Genomic DNA, 22,558 nt, shown 5'->3' on the forward strand with positions numbered 1-22,558 from the left:
ACATAATTGGAGAGACCAGCTTTAATCCCTTCTATAGGCAGTGTCCTCATGACCCAAATACCTTCCAGTAGGTCCCACCTCCTAGAGATCTCACTACCTTCACACCACCACACTTTTCCAATACATCAACCTTTGAAAGACAGACCACATCTAAACCATAGCAATTACTAAAAGTTCTATCACATTGAGCCTACAACCCTAAATAAGATACCACATGTATTTTTAAGAAATACATGTTTCAAATAACCATCATCATTAAAGAAGGCCCTGAATTTCTTTTTTGTCTCTCCTTTCACATGTTTTTATTGGTGCATTATAGTTGTACATAATGATGAGATTTCTTATTACATATTCATACATGCGCACAATATAACAATATAATTTGGTCAATATCGCTTCCCACCACCTCCCCACTCTCTCCCCTTTTCCTACCCCGAGTCCCTTTTCTCTGCTGATTTCCCTTTGATTTCCATGAGATCCAAGCCCTGTATTTCTATAAATAAATTATAACATAATAGCAAGAAAAGAATTAAAGCTCTCATTTTGTTGCTGAGGAAATAATCCTAGAGAGGATATTATTTGCCAAAGTCAGAAAACCGATTAGAGGCAGAACAAGGGCTTAAAATATGGCATAAAATCTAATGCTTATGGAACACCCAAATATTCCAGTAAGGACAGGAATATATTTTGATTTAAAGTAATGTTCTCTAAAACAGTTTAAAAAATAAATCATAGAAAAAGATTGACTTCACCAGAAAAAGATTTAATTTCTCTGTAAACAGAGCCTTTTATATTGAAAGACACAATATGATAATGTTACATCAATTCATTTTGGCTGTGCGTCTCAAAATATGACACCTTAGAGTAACAGAATATTAGAGAACCAAAAAGAATGTAATTGAATCTTCTCTACTATCTTTACCAACTTCAGAAAGAAGTGACTTTCCCCAAAGCTCAGCTACAGGTCTCCTCCCTTTCTATTATTATCCTTTGAAATACAAGAGGCTCTCCATCAAGTTAAAAATAACTTTCATACAACAGTGCAAAGTAGTTTTTCCACTTGTAATTAGATGTCAAATTTTTCATATGAAATACAGGTTTATTTCTCCAGTGGAATTCTGAAGGTTCTATTTTATGTACATGCAAGAATGCTAGGCTGCAAGAATTATTCTGGAGGTCCTACTTAGTTTTCTGGGTAGCCCAGAAAGTCTGTTTTACACAGAAGCATCTCAGTAGCTTTATCAGATTCTGTCACAGATTGTGGCTGTCCCATTCTGTAACTGTTCCTTTATTAGATTAGTTAAGATTAATTATCATTGTTTGTGGGATTTAAGTTACATATCCCTGAAGAGTTCTCAAAGACAAATGAAATTGCCTGTTAATGCTTGCAAAAATATGTAATTCACTTAACTCTCCTTTTAGTTTTTTTAGTCCGTCATTAAGAGAAATATTGGAACAACTGTCTTACATAAAGAAAAAAAATGAAGTAATACATTTAGCCTTTGGCCTTTATAAGTCATCTCTTTTCAGTGTCATTGTCTCCTGTATAATTCCCAGCATTTGCCTATCTCAGAAAAAGCTTTTGTAATTTATGTTAAAGAAAAATGTATTTATGTTTGTCCAGTCCTTGTTACTAATCAGAATTCAGCCTATAAGCAGTAGTTTGCCAACCCTTGCTATACCTTTTAATTTTGCTTCCTAGGAGAAACAAATGCTCAGATGTCCAAAATGACTGAAGAATTGTCAGGGAAGAGTGATGAACTGATTCGTTACCAAGAGGAGATCTCCTCACTTTTGTCTCAGATTGTAGATCTGCAGCACAAACTTAAAGAAGTAGGTGTATTCATTCATTCAGCTAATGTTTGCTAAGTGCTGACCTGGTACTGTTTGCTAAGCAGCACTAGATACATGGAGCAAAATATACAGGTCCCCAGCCCTTTTTAATGCCTTAGTCTAATTACTGTTTTAATCTTCCTTATTTCCTAAAATATCTTAAATAGTTTGGAGTCACTGTTTTTCTCTTAAATGGTGTTAGATTTTCCTTAGAAATTTTGCTCACTTTATTGTTCTTAATTGGCTTTTAAAAGCCTTTTAAAGGACTTAAGAATACGTGTCCCACAGAGAAACTTTTAAGATGTTTTTAAAAGGGAAGGAGTAGCCATTTTTAATATGGGAAAGCCTCATGTGTCTCTTTTAATATATTGTTAGCATGTGATTGAAAAGGAAGAACTAAGACTTCACCTACAAGCTTCCAAAGATGCCCAGCGACAACTGACAATGGAGGTAGTGAAATCTTCCTTGATCTCGTGTAATTCAGGAGGGCTGGGATGAGTATTTTTTTTTTTTTTTCGTCTGTGAGACTAAATTATTAAAGGGGAATTACCAGGTTTGAAAAACAGCCAAAGATTAAGATGAAATTATAAGATCTGTGAAGAAAAGCATTTCTAAAATTCTGTCTCTAAAACTAATAATGGCAACATCCTTCTTGATTAGTAGGGAAAACCTTGACCTTTGTAATATAGGATCCTTTTACTGGTCTGCCTTAAATAGTCCAGCAGTTTTTAAATAAGATCATTTCTCAGTAGTAAGAGAAAGAGCAAAACTTTTACTTTCTGTCTACATAAACATTTTATGTTAGATATAACTTAGTGGTAATTTAGTATGCATAAGAATCACCTGGGAGAGCAGGTTTTCAATGGAAATGCCCAGGCACCATCCCAAGAGTTTCTAATTCAGTTAATTTAGAGCAAGGGCCTAGAATGTACTTTTTATTTTTTGATACTAGGGATTGAACCCAAGGGTGCTTAACCACTGAAACACATCCCCAGCCCTTTTTTAAGACAGGGTCTCACTAAATTGCTTAGGGCCTTGCTAAACTGCTGAGGATGGCTTTGCCTTCTGAGCCACTGGATTCTTAGTGTGTACCACCGTGCCCCGCTGCTAGATGTTCATTTTAATGAACATCCCTGGCTCTGGTGATTCTGATGAGTAACAGTACACATACTAGAAGAAATTTTTTCAGTTCTGAAAATTATATACTCTTTTACCAGACTTGTGTATCTAGCTGTAAAAGAAGATTCTGAAACAATAGGGAAAAACTACTTGTTTCGGATGATTGAACAGCCTGATATCAAGTACAACACTTTCTGTACTCTTGATCTTGTCACTTAAAGACTTCAGAGTGATGTTTAAAGGAAAGATATGACTTGACCATATCTTTTAAACCTCCTCTGTAAGCTTGATAAAGTTAGCTTAACCCCCTGGATAAAATTAATACTTATCCCCAGGATTTCTGTGGTTTTTTCCCCATTGTTGTTTTGAGAAGATAGTGAAGTACACTGCTGTCCTTTCTTTCAGCTACATGAGTTACAAGACAGGAATATGGAGTGTTTGGGAATGTTACATGAATCCCAAGAAGAAATAAAGGAACTTCGTAGCAGGTCTGGCCCTGCTGCTCATCTGTACTTCTCCCAATCTTATGGAGCTTTTACTGGGGTAAGAAACAAACATGAATTTGAGGAAAAGATTAGATTGTCCTAAGAGTGAGAGGATTTATGATGGCATAAGTTGCCTTGAGATGAGATAACATGGTTTGTTCTTGTTTCTGAGATCTAGTTATAGATTTAGGCTTCAATTTGATATATCCCTATCTTAACACTCTTACTAATTCTAACAGATGATCTTCTAGAGTATTGTAATAAGTAAGATGAACTGTAAGGAAATTACATTTTAATCTGTGTACTAAGAGTTACTTAAACATGTTTCATCTCACCTGAGGCCCATCATCTACTAATTATTTAAACAGTACTTTAAGCATCTAAAACCTCTTTCAGTACCTCTTGAAGTTTCTTGTTATGTTTAACTCCATTTAGAATGTAAGCCCAATGAGAACAGGAGTTATTTAATTCATTAGTAGACAGTATCTTTTTTGTTTTGTTTTGTTTTAATTAGTTACAGATGACAGAATGCATTTTGATACATCATATATAATGGAGTATAATTTCTCATTCTTCTGGTTGTACATGATGTAGTAGACAGTATATTTTTAATGGTAGAAATTAATAAAAGCTTCTGAGTTTATGCCAGAATTTGTGATGTTGGTTCAAAGATTTACCTTAGCAATCTGGTTCTTAAACACTTACATGGAGTCCTGTGAAATTTTTAAAAAACCAAAACTCTAAATTTTGGTAGATTTTCTTAAGGATATGAGGGTAGAAGTTTTGTTTTTTAATTTTGAAATAATTTTGGATTTAAAATTCCAAATATAGTAAAGAGAACTCTCATATATTCTTCAACTATTAACATACTACTGTATTTACTAATTACATGTCTGTCCTTTTTTTATTCTGGACCATTTAATAAGTTGCAGATACAACATATTACCCCTTAGTATGTAAGTATGTGTCTGCTAAAAGCAAGGACACTCTGGAGGACTTGCCTACATAATCACACTATGACCATCAGCATAAGGAAGTTGACTTGATATAATACTGTTGTCTAATCCACAGAGCCCATAGATATTTTCCTAGTTCTCCCAATAATGTCCTTTAAAAGATGCATAGCATTTAGTAATTTAAACCAAGGGAGATTCTTTTGTTTTTTTATTTCATAACCTTTATAGAATGTCCTCAATTTAATGCCATATTATTCTCAGTGCATCATAACAGGAGGCTACACAATGTCTATATATTACTTTATTCATGATATTAGTATTTTGTGCAGAGAGACTTTGAAATTAAATGTCCTGTTTCTCCTCAGACTTTCCATCCATGGTGTTAGCTCCATTGATTGTTCTCATCTGGTTTGGTTGTTACTATTGGGATTGCCAAATGGTGATTTTCTAATTCCATTTTTCTACATTTTTTAATGACATTCTTTTGTAAGAGCTTTTCTACCCTATTTATTTATTCATTTGCTCCTTGAGTTTTATATCAATATGAATTCCTATTTTATTCAATGGATTATAAAATATTATTATTATGTATTTTGATATTTAAATTGTCCCAGAGATGGCCAGTGGGATTTCCTTCAAGCTTATATTTACTTTTTGTCCCAGACCTGGAATTGGCCCTTTCTCCAAGGAGCTCTGATGACATTTTTACAGAGGAATGGTATTCTGAATGCAAGACTGGGTGCTGGGTATACCCATTACCATTAGAGTATTTTTGCTTCTAGGCCCTCTCAGCAGATAAAGCTAGGAAATATTTTCTATTTCATATATATACCTAGACAATACATAGGTCTATTTTTCCACTCATATTTATATTTACATATGTATATATAATAAAAATCTCGATTTCACATGATTGGCTTTAGTTCCAGTTATTCTCAGCTCAAATTACTGAGCATGTCAACCATGCTACTTGAAACCTTATCTCTGACCAGGGGAAGAAATAACTTATTTAATTTCTTAATGATTTTTCTAATGTTACAAAAATTTATACATGTATGATATGGATAAGTTAGAAATTACAGAAAACAAGAAGTAATTGTTGCAGAGAATCACAGTTCTTGGCTTATGGTCTTTCAGACCTTTTTGTTTTTGTTTATTTGCTCGTGTAATATTTTCTGTTTTTCATAATTCCCATTGCTTTCTTATAAAAATATTTCATGAAAAGATAGTTGGTTCTTGTTCAAATGTTTTATTTCCACAGTGTCTCTTTTTATTCACCCTGAGTTTTAGCTTGTGACTATTTTCTTGTGTTTTCTTTTATTATAACACCAAAAATATAGGCTGCTTGAAAATCTGTTGATTAATTTAAGGGCCATGTTCACTTTAGGGAGCACATACTCTTTTTTTTAGGAATCTTTGGCAGCTGAGATTGAGGGGACCATGCGTAAAAAGTTGAGTTTGGATGAGGAATCTCTCTTTAAACAAAAGTAAGTACAGATCACAAGGTGATCTCAACCACTGGAATGGACATTAAACAGAAGCCACGGGTCTGGGGATGTTGCTCAGCCTAGTATGTGCAAGGCCCTGGGTTCAGCCACCAGCACTAAAGGGGAAAAAAGAAGCCACAATCCAAAGTGGTAACTATTATGAAATTCAATAGTAAATCTTCTTACTATTCTTTTTTTTTTCCTTCATTATACTGACTTAAGAGAATTTTCTTGTTCTTAAAGTTTATTTTCTACTAAAAACTAAACAAAGAATTAAACTGAGAGTTCTACTAAGAACTAAAGTCTCTAAACTTTAGAAACTGTTCAGTGTGGCTTTATTTCTAATGAACTGTACATTCAAGACTCTGCTAAAGCACCCTGGTGGATGGCAGAGAGAGTAACGAATGCTTCCTTTTTTGACAGAGCCCAACAGAAACGGGTGTTTGATACTGTCAAGGTTGCAAATGACACACGGGGCCGCTCTGTCCCATTTCCAGCTCTGCTACCCATCCCAGGCTCAAACCGTTCAAGTGTCATCATGACAGCAAAACCTTTTGAGTCTGGTGTACAGCAAACAGAGGACAAAACACTCCCAAACCCAGGGAGCAACTCAGAGGAGGCTCCAGGGTAAGAAACAGATGACAGCAGTGATTCTGCATTTCTGTGGCATTGGCATACCAGATACATATACTGAGTATTCCAGCACTCCTCTATACTATTCCATAAAGGTTCTATAACTCTCCATTCTCATTCAGTTTCGATGTCCTACATTTATTATCAATTTCATCAATGTTTTTGAGTGAAAAGGTGTGTTCAAAATAAAGTTTGCATTTAACTTCAAAATTTTTCACTTCTTATAAGTCTAAATCTTCATGTTCAAAGTCGATTTGTTCGAATCAATTTGGTCAGTGTTTTAAATGCATCAGATGACATTTTCTCCTATCCCATGTTTATAATCTCAAACACTTTGGTACTTTGGATAAAGAATGAATTTAAGTACATATTGTGAAGCTCCAGGTTGCTTCTGATTTCTTACTTGTTTAAACTCAAATTATTTTCCTTCTTTTCATTAATTCAGTTCTTTAAATTACATATAATTAGAAGCTAAGCAGCTTTATTAGAAAAAGTCAACTGGAAACCTTTGAAACATGAGTATATGGCACTTTGGGAAAATCTTACCTAATGCAGAAATCCATCACACAAGGTTTCATTTGTGTTGCTTGGTCTGTCATGAGCATGGTGTGTCCCTTGTTATATAGTTGTTTTAGGAGAAGCTCTGAAACAGATCTATGTGAATTCACACAGTTACTAAGCAAGTATAATCTTTCCTTTGATGTCATTTGTAAAATAATTTCTAATTTTCCAATGTTGAAAAGTTTAAAAAATGTGCACCAGAGAACTATGAAAATTCAGTATTATACAAATCTTATTATCTTTTAAATATTTTGCAACATTCACAGCCCAAAGGAAATTTTTTCATAATTTCATATTTTTAAACTGTTGTTTTTCAACTAATGACATGTCATTTAATGGATAGCATGTTCTCTTTTATCATATTACTTAAAATAATGATACCTCTTATAACCAATGGATATTCAGTAAAATGTGATATTTACTTTTCTGACTACCTGATCTGAATATATAGATGGACATATCTATAGCTTCATAAATCAAATAGAAAAATTGACAAACACAACATAACAATAAAATATGTTTTGCCTTCTCTAAAGTAATTTGAAATATCTGTAAAAATGACATTTAGTAAGTATTGCTGGTGATTTGGATTTGGAATTTGGATTTGAATGTTGTTATTGTACTCCAGATATTCTATGAGAATACCTCACTTTTAAAATTAGTCTCTTAAATGTTCACCCATATAGGAAGGAGAGGTCATGACTTTATGATCTGATCAGTGAATTTGATTTTCCTGCAGGAGCTCTCAGTCGGTGAGCCAGCCAGAACCTTCAGAAGACAGTGATTTGGCTACAGCACTGCATCGCCTCAGCCTGCGACGACAGAACTACTTAAGTGAGAAGCAGTTCTTTGCTGAAGAGTGGGAACGGAAGATCCGGGTTCTGGCTGACCAAAAAGAGGGGGTTAGTGGTTATGACACCCCCACAGAGAGCCTTGCATCTGTTTGCACCGACCAGTCAGAGATCACAGACCTCAGCAGTGCCAGTTGCCTTCGAGGCTTTATGCCAGAAAAATTACAAATCGTCAAGCCCCTTGAAGGTAATAAGTCAGTAAGGGCTCTGTCCAAACTAGGCAGCATTTGGACATTCCTTTCCCTGGACTTGAGATTCTTTTGTAACTATAAGAGCACTGTGTGTGGAAGATATATTTTCAAATCTCACTGTTTGGCTGATAGGGCATTACGTGTTTTGTGGAAAATTAGTAAATGAGAACAGCGTTCTCTAAGTCATCATCCATCAGTTCTTTTCTGATATTTTTAATATAAATATGAGGGGGGAGGAGGAGAAATCTTTTCCTGTCCTTTGCTAAGGACTGTCATTAATAGCAGTTTCCATGGTATGAAAAACGAAAATGAACTGGAGATGATGCCTCATGTCCATCTTCCTATTCGAAAAAGAACTCTACATCCAGGAACAATAATTACTTTGGGGTTTGTATGCCTACATTTTTTTTTTAAATTTCTGTTTCAGTTCAGTTTTTATTCTAAGGTAGTACTTGAATTCAAAATAAATTTCTTTGTTTTATGGGATATTGACAGTTCTCAAATGAGATTCTGCCATTATCATAACCATTATTATAAAAGAATTATGCATTAAACAAAATTTGGGGTAGTTAACCTATAAGGATCCCTCAACTCAAAGGTTCCACAACTTAGTTTGATGTAGGCATTTGTCAGAGTTGTCATTCTTAGGATGAAATGACTGTAGTGACATAATTAGATGCTGCATCTGGTGCAGGTGCTTGGGATGAGTGTTCACCAGGGACCCATACACTAGAACCAAGGGAATGTATCCTTTTTATCATTTTCATTTTCCTTTTCTTCCTGGGAACCCAGAGGAGAAAGAATCATGAGCAAGATGGGGAAGTACATAAAGAAATTACTGAAAATTCAACTTATCTCCCAACCTAGGAACCTGGCTTTTGGCTTCCAAGTTAATAAGCCCTGTTCCAGGCCAGGGGAGTATTGATTTTTATCACCAGGGAAAACACAGCCCACCTCTCAGGTACATCCCATCCTTTTCCTCACTACTTCAGCATCCTGATTCCCATTAAGAATGTCTTCTTGGATTTTTTCCCCTCCCCTTCTTTAAATATCCTTTTATAAAATGTATTTATTTATTATTTTGGAGGGGATACCGGGGATTGAACTCAGGGGCACCCAACCACTGAGCCACTCTCCCAGACCTATTTTGTATTTTATTTAGAGCCAGGGTCTCACTGAGTTGCTTAGTGCCTTACTTTTGCCGAGACTGGCTTTGAACTTTCGATCCTACCTCAGCCTCCCGAGCCGTAGGGATTACAGGAGTGTGCCACCATACCCCGCTAATTGTCCTTTTTAAAGTTGACTTTTGAAATCGGTTATTACACCCCCAATGTCTTATCAGTCTTTCACAGAGAATTTTAATTTGCCAAGCTTATTAACAAAATATTAAGATCAATAAGTAGTTCTATTACTATCATTATTACTATTGCACACATAATTTTAACTTCTGTTCAAGATTTAAGATGCCTCTCTTTTCCCTTGGCTTGTACATTCAGGATCACAAACTCTACATCACTGGCAGCAGCTTGCTCAACCAAACTTGGGAACTATTCTTGATCCACGACCAGGTGTCATTACTAAAGGCTTTACCCAGTTGCCCAAAGGTGCCGTCTATCACATCTCAGATTTAGAGGAGGATGAAGAGGAGGGCATCACTTTTCAGGTTCAGCAGCCTCTTCACATGGAGCAGAAACCTACAGTATCCAAACCAGTAACAGGGATCTTCCTACCACCCATTTCTTCAACAGTTGGACCACTTGCAGGTAAGAAGAGTGGTTGGTTGAACATGGCCTAGTAACCAGTAGCTTTTTGCATTCTGACTGATCAACTGACTTCCTCTGCTCAAATCTCACTGGAATGTATTCAGTATTGGATTTAAGATAATGCATATCTGTGGCATTAGTGACATTCTAATTCTCTCTACTTTATCTCAGCCATGCCTTCATGGATTGGGCAGAGATAGATCAATTCAGTCAGTTTGCAAAAAGGTTTGCATACCTTTTGGTCTCAGTATCTGTTAAAAATTTTGAGAATTCAAGACATTGTTTCTATGAGGGTTGTGTTACATCAATTGATATTTACTGTTAGAAAACAACTGGCAGAAGTAAGAGATTTTTTTAATATTTTTAATATTTTTTAAAAATATTAAATCACTGTTACACAAATACTATGCTTTATTTTTTTTAAAAAAAGTCTTTTTTTTTAAGAAGTAATGAAATTTTTTTTTTTTTAACAGTTTTACAAGTCTTTAGTTTCTGACTTAACAGAAGGTAGCGGAATTCTCATTATCAGTATCTACATTCAGTCTTTCACAGTATGTTGTTTTGATTGAGCAATACAAAAAAAATTGCAGCCTCACATAAACATGTAGAAGTTGAAAAAGGAAAGAGTATTTTGATAGTCTTTTCAGGTGTTTATTGATATTCTTCAATATTATAACCAAAACTTGGTCCATGGTAGTTTCTTGAACATTTATAGCAATGTAGATTCTGAAATTCTATCAATGAATTTTCATACTTTGTTACATAAAACGTATTGGTCCTATATTTTTAACTTAATTTACTCAGGCACAGTTTTGAAACATGTATTGGTCATTAATAAAATACTGGTTTAGTGAGTTATGCAGATCTTCTAATGGTTGACACATTTCATTATTTTATATTGAAATTGTATTAATATCACCACCTATCCCAAAAGAAAATTCTTAAATTTTAGGAAACTTTCAAGCTCTCTAGTGATAGATACGAGTTTTCCAAAACTCTGATTTTTATTTGAAACCTACAATTTTGTCAATGGCAGAAAATATTATTGTTATTTCTTTTGAAGGAGTAGGTTCATTTCATTCGTTTTGGAGAAAAATGCCTGCCAGATACCCAAGACTGACTAACTATAACTTACCTCTTATTCTTTCAAGTGAAAATGTGGCTTCCTGGCAAAATTTCAACTCATCTGCACAAATGCTTTTTCTTCTAGATTATCATTACCTTGATGTGCAACAGAAGTACTAACGCATACTTCATTTTATTGCATGGCATTAAGATTTATGGGCCAAGAATCAAGATTTAGTAAAGAATTTTTACTAAATTCATCAAGGGCATTCTTAGCTAAATCTGGCTTTTTTTTTTTTTTTTTTCCTGTTACTATGAGTGCATGAGAATGAAAAATACAAGTATAGTTTGGAGACATTGCCTTGATTTGTACTAAAGAGCCAGCAATTTTATCCATCAAAAAGAAAAATTCCCTATCAAAACATTACTGTAAAAGCAGCTTTGACCACACTTTGAAAATCACAGAAGTTATTTAGATGACTAGATGTTGATTTTTTTTAATGTATTTTTTCAGAATGTATTTTTCTCTCATTGCTAAACTATTTTTTTTTTTAAAGAGAGAGTGGGAGAGAGAGAGAGAGAGAGAGAATTTTTTAATATTTATTTTTTAGTTCTCGGCGGACACAACATCTTTGTTTGTATGTGGTGCTGAGGATCGAACCCGGGCCGCACGCACACCAGGCGAGCGCGCTACCGCTTGAGCCACATCCCCAGCCCCTGCTAAACTATTTTTATGCCTTTTTATTTACAGTTTTAAAGTTTTGAAGGATTAAGCTAAATACTAACCAGTTAATACTTGTGCATGCAATCTTTTTATTTTATTTCCATATTTGGGGATTTTTACTACAAAAGGCAGATGATAAATGCTTTAATATTAATAAATAATGATGAGCTTCTTATAATATTAACCTAGTCTTTCAATTTTGTGTTTGGCTCCCTGAAAATCTCATTTCAGTTTCAACCTCAAACCCAGGAAAGTGTCTGTCATGCACGAACTCGACATTCACCTTCACCACCTGTAGGATATTACATCCCTCTGATATCACTCAGGTTACCCCTAGGTAAGAGGGCCTGGGAAATCCGGCGCCTCACATAAATTTCTTTATAAAATTACCTTAATTTTAATTCCCAGAATTTTAAGTAATGTTCTGTATAATTTGTCTTTAGACTATTTTCACATTTTATTTTCTCATTTGATCATTTTAACTCTTTTTTTTTTTTTTTTTTTTTTTTTTTTGTGGTACTGGGGATTGAACCCAGGGCCTTGTGCATGCAAGGCAAGCACTCTACCAACTGAGCTATATCCCCAGCTCCATTTTAACTCTTTGAAGTAGACAGGATAAGTGAGTATATATTGTTTAAAATGAAGAAACTGGGACATTGAAAGTTGAAGTGACTGGTCCAAGGGCAGACAGCTAGTAAATGACCCAGCCAAGGCTATATCCAGAGTTAGCCACATTGCACAATACCACCTTCACTTCTGATACTACCTATAAAGTTCAAGGGGTGTCCACAACTCTGTCAAGTTTAGTAATTTGTTAGAACTCACAGAAAGCTATTTTACTTGTTTTATTACAAAGAAAGAACATAGGTTAAAATTATCTAAATAAAGAAATGTATAGGGCAGAGTCTGTGGGGTTTCTACACATGAAGAATCTCTTTGTCATTAGGGAGATTCTCTTGTCATTACTCTCCTGGCATCAATGGGTAACAGTGTATGACTCAAGCATCAGTGTCCAGAGTTTTACTGGTGCTTCATTGTGTCAGCATAATTGGTTGATTTCCCACATGGTTGAATTCAGCCTCCAGTACAACTAATATTGTATGACCCAAGGCTTCAAGCCTAAATCACACTGTTGGTCATTCTGGCATGGCCAGACTTCACCCTAAGACTATTTGGTGTGGCCAGGCCCATCTTAAGATCTGTGACTAGCTCCCACTCTAACCAAAGACATTCCTATAGACTGCTTCCCAAAAGAGGTGAGGACAAAGACCAGACCTCTCTGGGCAAAGCCAAATTATTTACTGCACAAGCTTCTCTTGGATGTTGTTTCCATCCTGCCAATTCCCAAAAGAGTCTGTGGTAGCTTTCAGAGACCCATTGACTGTTGTAGGGATATTGTTAACTAGAAGCAAAAAAGAAAGAAAATGTAAAACGGAATCAAGGGTACAAAATGGGTACAGGAATGAAATCTAGTGCACAAAATGTACCATAAAGTCTCATCTACTAGATAAGGTGATCCATGCATTTGAGTCTTACTTTCTAGCTTCCAGTGTGCAGGGAAATAAGATTATGATTTATAATATCTATAAGATAGAAATAAATCAATTGTTTATGGAAGCATTTAAATGATATCCAATAATGATTCCAATCTACAGTGTTCTTACAATCACCAAGATAATTTTTATAAAATTTGTTCTTGAAGGGACTTTTAATTGAAGTATATAATTTGGGAAATGACAGGCAAATCTACAGTAAGATAAGATTATTGAGTGTAGAGATGGCATAGAGAATATGGACTGCACCAGATCAGAGGTTCTCAGTTGGATTAATTTGACCAAGGAAGGAGTCAAACTTGCTTGACTAGCTTCTATATGAGTTGGTGCTATAGAAATTTGCATTTTTTTCCTAATCTTTAAAAATATTGAAATTGTGATATACTGAGCATTTTGTAATAAAGTGAAAGTTTATTAAATACTGATAACATTTGTTCAGGAGAAAATTGGCTAAAGAACTCTCCATTCTGTCACCATTTCCTTAAGTACATGATTTCTTATTTAGTTTTTCTTCTTAACTAAGCATAAAATAAGAAGAAAGGGTCTAATGGTTGCCAAATTTTTAATTATTTCTAACTTCCTAAAAACACATGTTCTAAGTTAATGTACTGAAAAATTTATTTCTCAAGTATTCATGTATTACTACTGTTTGGAATTAACATTTCTTGGAAAATGGGAATTGAATAGTCAGAGGTTTGTTATTTCTCAGGGATATAAAACTGAAAATTTGCTAGTCACAGTGGTACATACCTATAATCCCAGCTCCTTGGGGAGACTGAGGCAGGAGTATCATAAGTTCAAGGCCAGCCTTTGCAACTTAGTGATACCCTGTCTCAAACTAAAAAATAAAAAGATGGGATGTAGCTCAGTAGTAGAATGCCCTTGGGTTCAATCACCAGTACAAAAAAAAAAAATTAAACACCAGTTTGGGATTGCTGTTTTATTCTTAAATACTCTCTTCCTGCTTCTTTCTTTGAGCTCTGGATTCCCTTCGCTATCCTGTGGAAGTAGTGGGAATAGTTCATCGAACACAGCTATGAATTCTCCTGCCGTGTCCTATAGACTCAGCATTGGTGAATCCATCACAAACCGCCGAGATTCTACTGTAACCTTCAGTAGCACCATGAGCTTGGCCAAACTTCTACAGGAGCGTGGCATCTCTGCTAAAGTGTACCACAGCCCAATTTCAGAGAACCCCCTTCTCACGCCTCTTCCAAAAGCCCTTGCTATCCCTTCCACACCTCCAAATTCCCCATCTCATTCACCATGCCCCTCTCCCTTGCCCTTTGAGACCCGAGTGCATCTCTCTGAAAATTTTTTGGCCTCCCGTCCAGCTGAAACATTCCTCCAGGAAATGTATGGCTTGAGACCTTCCCGGAACCCTCCTGATGTTGGCCAGTTGAAGATGAACCTAGTGGATAGGCTGAAGCGACTAGGGATAGCCAGAGTTGTCAAGACCCCTGACAGCCAGGAGAATGGAAAAAGCCAAGAGGCAGAAATCAGCCTACAAAAACCAGACACTGCTGTTTATTTAAATTCCGGTAGCAGCTTAATGGGTGGACTGAGAAGGAATCAGAGTCTTCCAGTCATGATGGGTAGCTTTGGTGTCCCTGTTTGCACATCCTCACCCAAAATGAGTATCCTGAAGGAGAACTGAAACTCATCATTAACTGAACCCTTGTACAGATTAGCACATGAAGGATTGATATGCACTGATACAAGCAATCTAGTCTGACTTGAGAGAAAAGGAATGTTGCAGAAGGGTTGTGAATGTGGAGAGGGCAGTGGAGGTGTGGAAACGAGATTGGGCTGAGGTCCCTGTGGATGAAGTCTGGTAAATTGAAAGTAGAAACGAATGAGCCATGAGTGTTTGGAGAAAGAAAAGAAAGGTTTAACAATCTTTCAGTTGAGTTTTCTTGTCTTGAAAATAAAGAATGAATAGAAATTCAGTAGTATTAGAACACACCAGAAAACTGAACTTGCTGATACCTTTACTTCTGATGAGCATAGCAGGATGGGAAGAGAAAAAGAACCACTTTGACGGTCACTCAGAGAAAGCTCTTCCAAAAGGTTGGTGTGGTGATTTCAGTCTGTTACTCGGATGGTAGCGAGATGCTCAAATGTTACTCTGCTAATGTCTGGTTAAATCATGCATCCATCTAATGGTGTGCTCATAGCATTCGCAAAACAAGGAATTTTATCTTTTTAGTTAGATCATAAGTTGAGACTCCTTTTTTCCTGTTTTCAGGCCTTTGAGCCACTGTGAGCTCAAACGCCATCCAAATTCCTTCGTATTAATGATTATTGAAAGCTCATTTCTAAATTTATATTTTTATACAATATCCAAACAAAAAAAAAATGTGGGTAGGGTTTGGGAGGGATTTTCTTTAAGAAGGAAAATATGGGTTAAGTTGGAACCAAGGAAACTTGTTTTTAGAATATTTTTGTTGGATAATACAGTGGCCAGGAAAGACAAACATTAAGTGCATGTCTTTTGAATTTTCTTGGAGGCTAGAAGGGGTTAAACCAAAAGTGCAATCAATAGGAATTAGGCTATGTTGTATATTTATATGCATAAAAATTTTTTTGTAAGGAAAGTTGACCACAACTTTTTCCAAAGTGCGCTATGCATATTTTTCATGAAAGATGATGTGTATTTGCACAAAAATTCTCAGGCACATTAAATTATTATAAACTGAAGTAAAACCCAGGTGCTTGCTTTGAGAGTATATTTTGTTGTTGTTGTTGTTGGGTTTTTTTCCTAATAAAACATACCTGCCTCGTACTGATATCCATAGAATTAGAGGACAAACTTTATCATGGAAAAGTTAAGCTTCTTTTCTCTGGGGTTCTTTTTTGACAAACTGAAATAGTAAAGTGAGACCATGAGATTAGGTTTCAGTATTCAGCAGTGTGATGAAAACCTGTGAATTGGGAAGAAGTCTTTCTGTTTTGTGAGTGTTGCTGATCAGGGTCTGTCCCTCATCAGGTGGCATGGCTTTGTATGACTGGGGCTGGAATATCATTACATGAAAAATATGATAGGGAGAAGGTGGGGGAGGAGACTTATTACTTTGTTCATGAAAACAGGAGATGTATCACTTGATCTTTCTGGTGCTTAATTTGCAATTGCTTTTTTGCTTTGTCCTGAATTAACTGAAAGACAATTTTCTAAAGAGATCTCGACTCCGTCTCCTGTGGTACCACTAGTACACCTATTCCCAGGCCAGGGATGGTCCTTCCTCTCTCCTTTTGAGGTGCCTCCCCTGTATAAAGAGCTACAAGCTCCAAAGAATTAAAAAACCAACATGCATACACAGTGGTAAGAATGTATGAGTTTTTCATAATTTTTAGAATCTTTTAATAAAACTTTTCTAAATAAATTCCTCAAAAACAAAGGGTGAAGAGAGAGAGAACTCTTCCCATTCTTTCCCCTTCGCTCAGCCGTGCTGATGTCAGCAAGCATACACGCACACAATCAGAAAGGATTCCAGGCAAGTAAGTAAGGCATTAGAACAGAATTGTTGAATTTCTTAAATATTCCAACTCACTTTTTTAAAAATGGCATTTGAATTTCTACTCTGTAAAGTAGCTCTGGGGTGCTTACTTTAGCCAACTCTTAAAGCTTTTTATTTGTTCCCTAAGAAAGTAATCTTCCTGTTGCCTGGACATTTATAATTTCAAAGCAACATCAGGAAGTAGGAAAACATAAGGTTAGGAAGTAATAAAGAATGTTAAATTACCAGATTTATATGCATATTATATAAATCCCTTTAAATTAAGCTAGATTTTGTAGTGTTCTGCGTTGAGCATAATTTTTTATAATCAATGCCTAAATGATCACTGGAAGCAGAGTGGGTGTATTAGCAATCAAATAGGAACATCTGATTAAAGAAAACCAGACCTGGGTTTTTGAAAATTCAATTGATAGTGATGTCATCGGAAACTATAATTATATGCTGGTGCATGCTTGTCTCTAGAAATGTATCCTATCTTAAAACTGGGTTTTGCTATTTTTGAAGTTTCCACTAAAATCATTTTTGGTACAGCCTGAGAATCTGCAAAGTATAGTAAAAACTAGAGCCTCACAGCAAGTTCTTCCTCAGTTTATCTTATATGCTTTGGTTCTATTTGTGGTTTTTTCCTCTGGTGTTAGCTGTATCTGTAATTTCGTGCTAGTTTAGGAAATCCCAATCTTTCTTTTTCCCTCCAACAATGTTTTCAGTGATTAATACCTCAGGTATTTCTGAGTATCCTGTTATCTAGTAGGAGAGATAACTTTCTTGAGCTCAGAATTAAAAGTTCTCCTGAATTAGGAAGATCCCAAATCTTAAGTAAATAGCTGAAGGCATGGATCTTTAGGGAGAAGTTAATGATTATTGTTAAAAGTCATTTTTTTAAAAACATTTTTGTGCTGTATGCTCTTGATTTGACATAAATGGTCAGACTTTGTCAAGAGAGGAAATAAATTAGAGACGCACAACAGAAACCTATTCTCTTTTATAAAAGGTATATTTTGCACAGTATTCAAAGTTCGTTTTTTTCTGATCGTTCTAGTACATAGTTAGTAGTGGGTGGTTCTAACATCTTTGGACATCTGGAACTAGGGCTGTCAGTATTTAGTGTGCTGTCCCTTGCACAGGGATCTGTTCTCTATGTGTACAACAGCAACAGCACAGTGTTGTAACTGAGCTGTTGCATCACAGAGCACAGACTACTGGGAGTAGGCACAAGTACCCTCTGTTTGGGACAGCCAGAGAAATACCATATTGTGATGTCTGGGATCTGACTTTGTCAAACAACTCTTTGTGCACCTTCCTTTGCTTTGTAAAATGTAAATCAGATAATAAACATGAGAAGCTTCTTAAATTTTCCTTTGTCTCCCTGTGTTTTGTCCCAGGTCTTGCTCAGATGAGCCTGCACTGTCTCTTCTATGTTGTTTTTAGTTGGAAAACAACATCTACTTGTTGAGCCAACACACAAAACAGACCAGTAACACAGTCAAGTAGTAAACAGATCTTATTGTATGGCACACATACTTTTTTAGAAGTATTGTCTCTCTATCCCATATTTCCTTAGCAAAGTAATAGTAGTTAATGACTGGGGATGCAGTTCAGTGTAGAGCACTTGCGTAGTGTGCCTGAGGCCCTGGGTTGAATCCCCACCACTGCCCAAAAAAATAAAAATAAAATCTGAAGTCATTGATATGCAGATATTAAGTTTGAGAAGATTCAGAAGTGTGAAATAATTCTTTTCCACAATTTTCTCTTGAGATTCTTAACCAGTTAGAAATGGTTTCCAAGAAACTAAATTTAAATACTCTTGGCCTCTAAAGAAAAGGTCCTTCTATATTCTCACCTCCTTCACAATTTCTGTATTTTTTGGGACTGGGGTGGGACTCAGTGGTAGAGCACTTGCCTAGCATGCATGAGGCACTGGTTTTGAGCCTCAGCACCACATAAAGATAAATAAATATGGTATTTTGTCCATCTACAACTAAAAATATATATACATATATTTTAAAAATTCTGTATTTTTAAAGACTCATTCATATAGAATTTTGGACAATTTTGTGAGGAATAAATTCAATATAAGACTCTTCTTTTGAGGGGCTGGGGTTGTGGCTCAGCGATACAGCGCTTGTCTAACATGTGCGAGGCACTGGGTTCAATCCTCAGCATCACATAAAAAAATTAATAAAGGCATTGTGTCCAACTACAACTAAAAAATATGTTTTTAAAAAGACTCTTCTTTTGATATGAAATTCAGTAACACTCTTAGCATCTTTAATAATGTGTCTTTTTTTCATAAATGAATATCAGTAGATTAAGTGCAGAGACCTTTTGATGGGGGTGAAGATTTGGGACTTTGCTCATTTTCTTTGCTCATTTTCTTTTCTGTATATTAAGTTGGAATTATGCTGCTATCAAATTTTGTGTGTCTTTTTTTTTCATTAGCTTATAAAATTAAGGGTCAGAGTGCCACAGAACTTTCACATGAACAAAAGATGCCAAAGTACAACAGCTGGTTGGCATGCATTGTCCACAATAGCATAAAGTGGTTTTGTTCTTTATTTTAAGAAAGTATAAGTATGCATAAAATGATTTTAGATGTTAGTGAAAAATATATTACCTGAATATATAAAAATCAAAGTATTATTTCACAAAAGTTAACTTTCTTACCTCCTCAGCAAAACACTAAGTGATTAAAAAGCAAGATTTTCACGTCATATGCAAACAATCTCATATAGCCTCTTATATGGCTATTTTCTCCATCACATAATCTTTTTTTTTTTTTTTTTTTTGCTACTGGGGATTGAACCCAGGGCACTTAACCACTGAGCCACATCCCCATCCCTTTTTTATATTTTAGTTAGAGACAGGTCTAAGTTGCTTAGGGCCTCGCTCAGTTGCTGAGGCTGGCTTTGAACTCCTTATCCTCCTGTCTCAGCCTCCCAAATTGCTGGGATTATAAGTGTATGCCACCACACCTGGCCCATAATCTCTTGACCTATCCAGTGGTATGAAGATTTGGTACTATGCTTGGTTCATGTCCCATCTGGACTTACAGATGAGGAATCAGGATTCATATTGTAAATTATTCTCCAGCCACCGTATGCAGTTTTTGCAAATATTACTCCAATATCTAAGTACCTGTGGAATTAAAATTAATGCATTAAAAGAAGCAAAAAAAAAGATGTTCAGCACATCTAGAAAACAGTATGCCCTCGTATATGAATCTTGCGCTAATGCTAAGAGGTTTTGTAAGTTACCTTTTCTGTTACCTAACTACTGCTGCCCCAATCCCTTCTCCATTCTAAAGCAATGTCTATCTCCGACCTTAACAGATGAATAAATCACAAATATCCATAGTATTTGGATGTAGTCATCTTGTTTTGAAAGTATTGTGGTTTAGATATGTGGTATCCCTGAAAAACTTGTGTGTGAGTCAATCCAAGAAACTTTAGAGGTAAAATGGTTCAGTTATGAGAGTCTTAACCCAATAAGTGGATTAATCCATTGAGATTAATCCGGTGTTAATTGTAGACAGGTGGGGTGTGGCTGAAGGAGGTGGATCACTGGTATGTATTTTATTCCCTGGTGAGTGAAAGCTCTCTCTGCTTCCTGATAGTTGTGTCCTGAGCTTTTCTTCTCCACACCTTTCCACCATGATGTTCTGCCTCACATCATGGTGATGTGAGGCCCAAAGCAATGGAGTCAGCCATTTATGGACTAAGATCCCTGGAACCATGTTTTTATCACATCTTTTAGTAACAGCAACAAAAAAGCAGACTAAAACAGAAGGTAAAGAGCAAGAGATGTGGAAAAAAACATTCCCTGAGGTCTGAATGATGTTCATGATGGGAGCTGATGCTTAGCTGTGTGGATCTTGCTGTTGCAGAGCTGAGCTCCAGATCAATGAACCAAGGTGTCTGTGTCTGTCCCTGCTTTGCCAAGGCTCAGAAGAGTGTCCCCTCCTTCTAGACATAAGGCTTTCACATGATTCCTGCACTTTCTGTTTGGCCATCAGGAACAGCTAAACGAGTCCAGAAGAGTTAGCATGGCACCCTAAATTAGATCTTGAAATACAGGAAATGATCAAAGGGAAGGGAGAAGGTTAGAGACAATTGCAAGCTCCTTAAGAGAACACTGCCTTTTCCACACTGGGAATAGTTTCCTCTCACTTCTCACAACTGATCACACTTGAGGGCCACAGCATCAGACAAGGTGGTGTCCCTTCCCCCAGTGTACACAGTAGTTTGGGTAATGTAATCAGATTGTTAAGACATAGTTTCTCTCATTCATCTCCCTTACACTTAAACCCTCAGTGTTCCAAACATAAAGCCATGTTTTTTGGCAGAAGACACTGAGATCCGACCCCCAGGTGGAGATGGACTTGACTAGATCAAGAGTGAAATCTACCAATTTTCCTCTTTGTAGTATTTCTTCCTTTTGAGCTTTGAACACCTGTCTTCAGTTGTGGCAGTGCCAGGGCCACCATGAGGCTTCCCTCAGTCACCACACTGGGCCTTAGAGAGTTGGATTTGCCAAATCTGTGTATTGACAAGGTTGGCATTGCGTTCAGACTTCGTATTTCATAAAGTTAATAAGCCTCTTTGACTTAAGCCACTAATAGGCAAGTAATAGTTGTACATATTTTAACTAACCCATGGCCCACCTTTTGAAAAACATCATTGTAAATACTGGTGTTCCTTAGGGCTCAGTTCTAAGAAGACCCTGTCTTCTTATATGATACCATCTTCCTGCATCTGCTGCCTCAGAGTAAAGTTGCCTACTACTTTTAGATTGCCTTGTATACCCCTTATAATGGAAAGAGGGCATCCACAAACAATCTCCTAAGGGGAGAACCCAGTCTTTCTAGTAAGGATAGACCTAATCCTCAACAAAGCAATGGGAAACACCTGGTCCCAGTGTAGGTAGGTTTCCTCACACAGTTTGCTTAATTGTAACTTTAGAGTTTGGTTCATTCACTCCACCTTCCCAGAACTCTGAGGACAGTATGCTGTGTGTAACTTCCAGAGAAGGAACCCCTTTGCCACCGATTGTACCACCCCAGCCACGTACCCTGGCCCATTACCCAGTCCCATGATGTTTATGATTCCAAGCTGAGGAATGATTTCCTTTAGGAGAAATGGGGCCACTCATGTGCCTCCTCCGTGACAGTAGGGAAGGCCTCTATCCAGCTGAGAAATTACACACAAAGACTAGCAAATACTTAACCCCAAACCCAGGCTATCTCAGTGAAGCCCAAAACTATATATTTTTTTTAATATTTATTTTTTAGGTGTAGATGGACACAACACAATGCCTTTATTTTTATGTGGTGCCGAGGATCGAACCCGGGTCCCGCCTGTGCTAGGCGAGTGCTTTACCGCTGAGCCACAATCCCAGCCCCACAAAACTATAATTTCAAATGGGCCCCCCCAACATATTGCACCCAGGAATTAGGTCCCTGACACAGGTTACTTCGGCACATGTTTCACACTGTTTGCACGCCACTTGAGCTATGCTGGAGAGCTGGGGAATGTAGAATATGTTGGCCAAATGTGTCCTCAAGAGCCATTCAGCCAATGTGGTTCTTCCAGTGGAACTGCTTGGCTGGAGCTAGGCTAGGGACTCAGGAATTGCTTTGGGGCCATTTTCAAATCTTCATCTGCCCAGGAAATAGCTCTCATTTTCAGTTTTAAACCAGGTGTTCTCACGTTGTAAGTATTTTAGGTCCCATTCAGAGCCATTGATTCTATTGCTGCCTTGGAGGTCATGAGTTTTGCCTCTCAGTCTGCTTTACAGTTTTCCCAAGTGATGGTGGCATTTCC

General features: G+C 36.6%; 1 protein-coding gene and 1 non-coding gene across 7 annotated transcripts in view; one reads left to right on the forward strand and one right to left on the reverse strand.

Annotated features, from left to right (window-relative positions):
- Nucleotides 1–15,580, forward strand: part of Trak2 (trafficking kinesin protein 2) — a 56,635-nt gene extending 41,055 nt beyond the window's left edge. For all 6 annotated transcript variants that reach the window (XM_076866917.2, XM_076866922.2, XM_076866919.2 and 3 more), the window contains 9 exons: nt 1,703–1,833; nt 2,209–2,283; nt 3,358–3,495; nt 5,804–5,880; nt 6,304–6,507; nt 7,814–8,112; nt 9,613–9,879; nt 11,900–12,005; nt 14,200–15,580. In XM_076866917.2, coding sequence (XP_076723032.1) covers nt 1,703–1,833; nt 2,209–2,283; nt 3,358–3,495; nt 5,804–5,880; nt 6,304–6,507; nt 7,814–8,112; nt 9,613–9,879; nt 11,900–12,005; nt 14,200–14,878 — 1,976 coding nt within the window. In that variant the 3' untranslated portion in view covers nt 14,879–15,580. The remainder of the gene's footprint in view (nt 1–1,702; nt 1,834–2,208; nt 2,284–3,357; nt 3,496–5,803; nt 5,881–6,303; nt 6,508–7,813; nt 8,113–9,612; nt 9,880–11,899; nt 12,006–14,199) is intronic.
- Trnaa-ugc (transfer RNA alanine (anticodon UGC)) lies at nt 12,180–12,253 on the reverse strand. The gene has a single exon. It is a non-coding gene; the product is annotated as a tRNA-Ala (tRNA).
- Nucleotides 15,581–22,558: the final 6,978 nt, after the last annotated feature.

Source organism: Callospermophilus lateralis, chromosome 9 (assembly GCF_048772815.1).
Source record: "Callospermophilus lateralis isolate mCalLat2 chromosome 9, mCalLat2.hap1, whole genome shotgun sequence".
NCBI lineage: Eukaryota > Metazoa > Chordata > Mammalia > Rodentia > Sciuridae > Callospermophilus > Callospermophilus lateralis.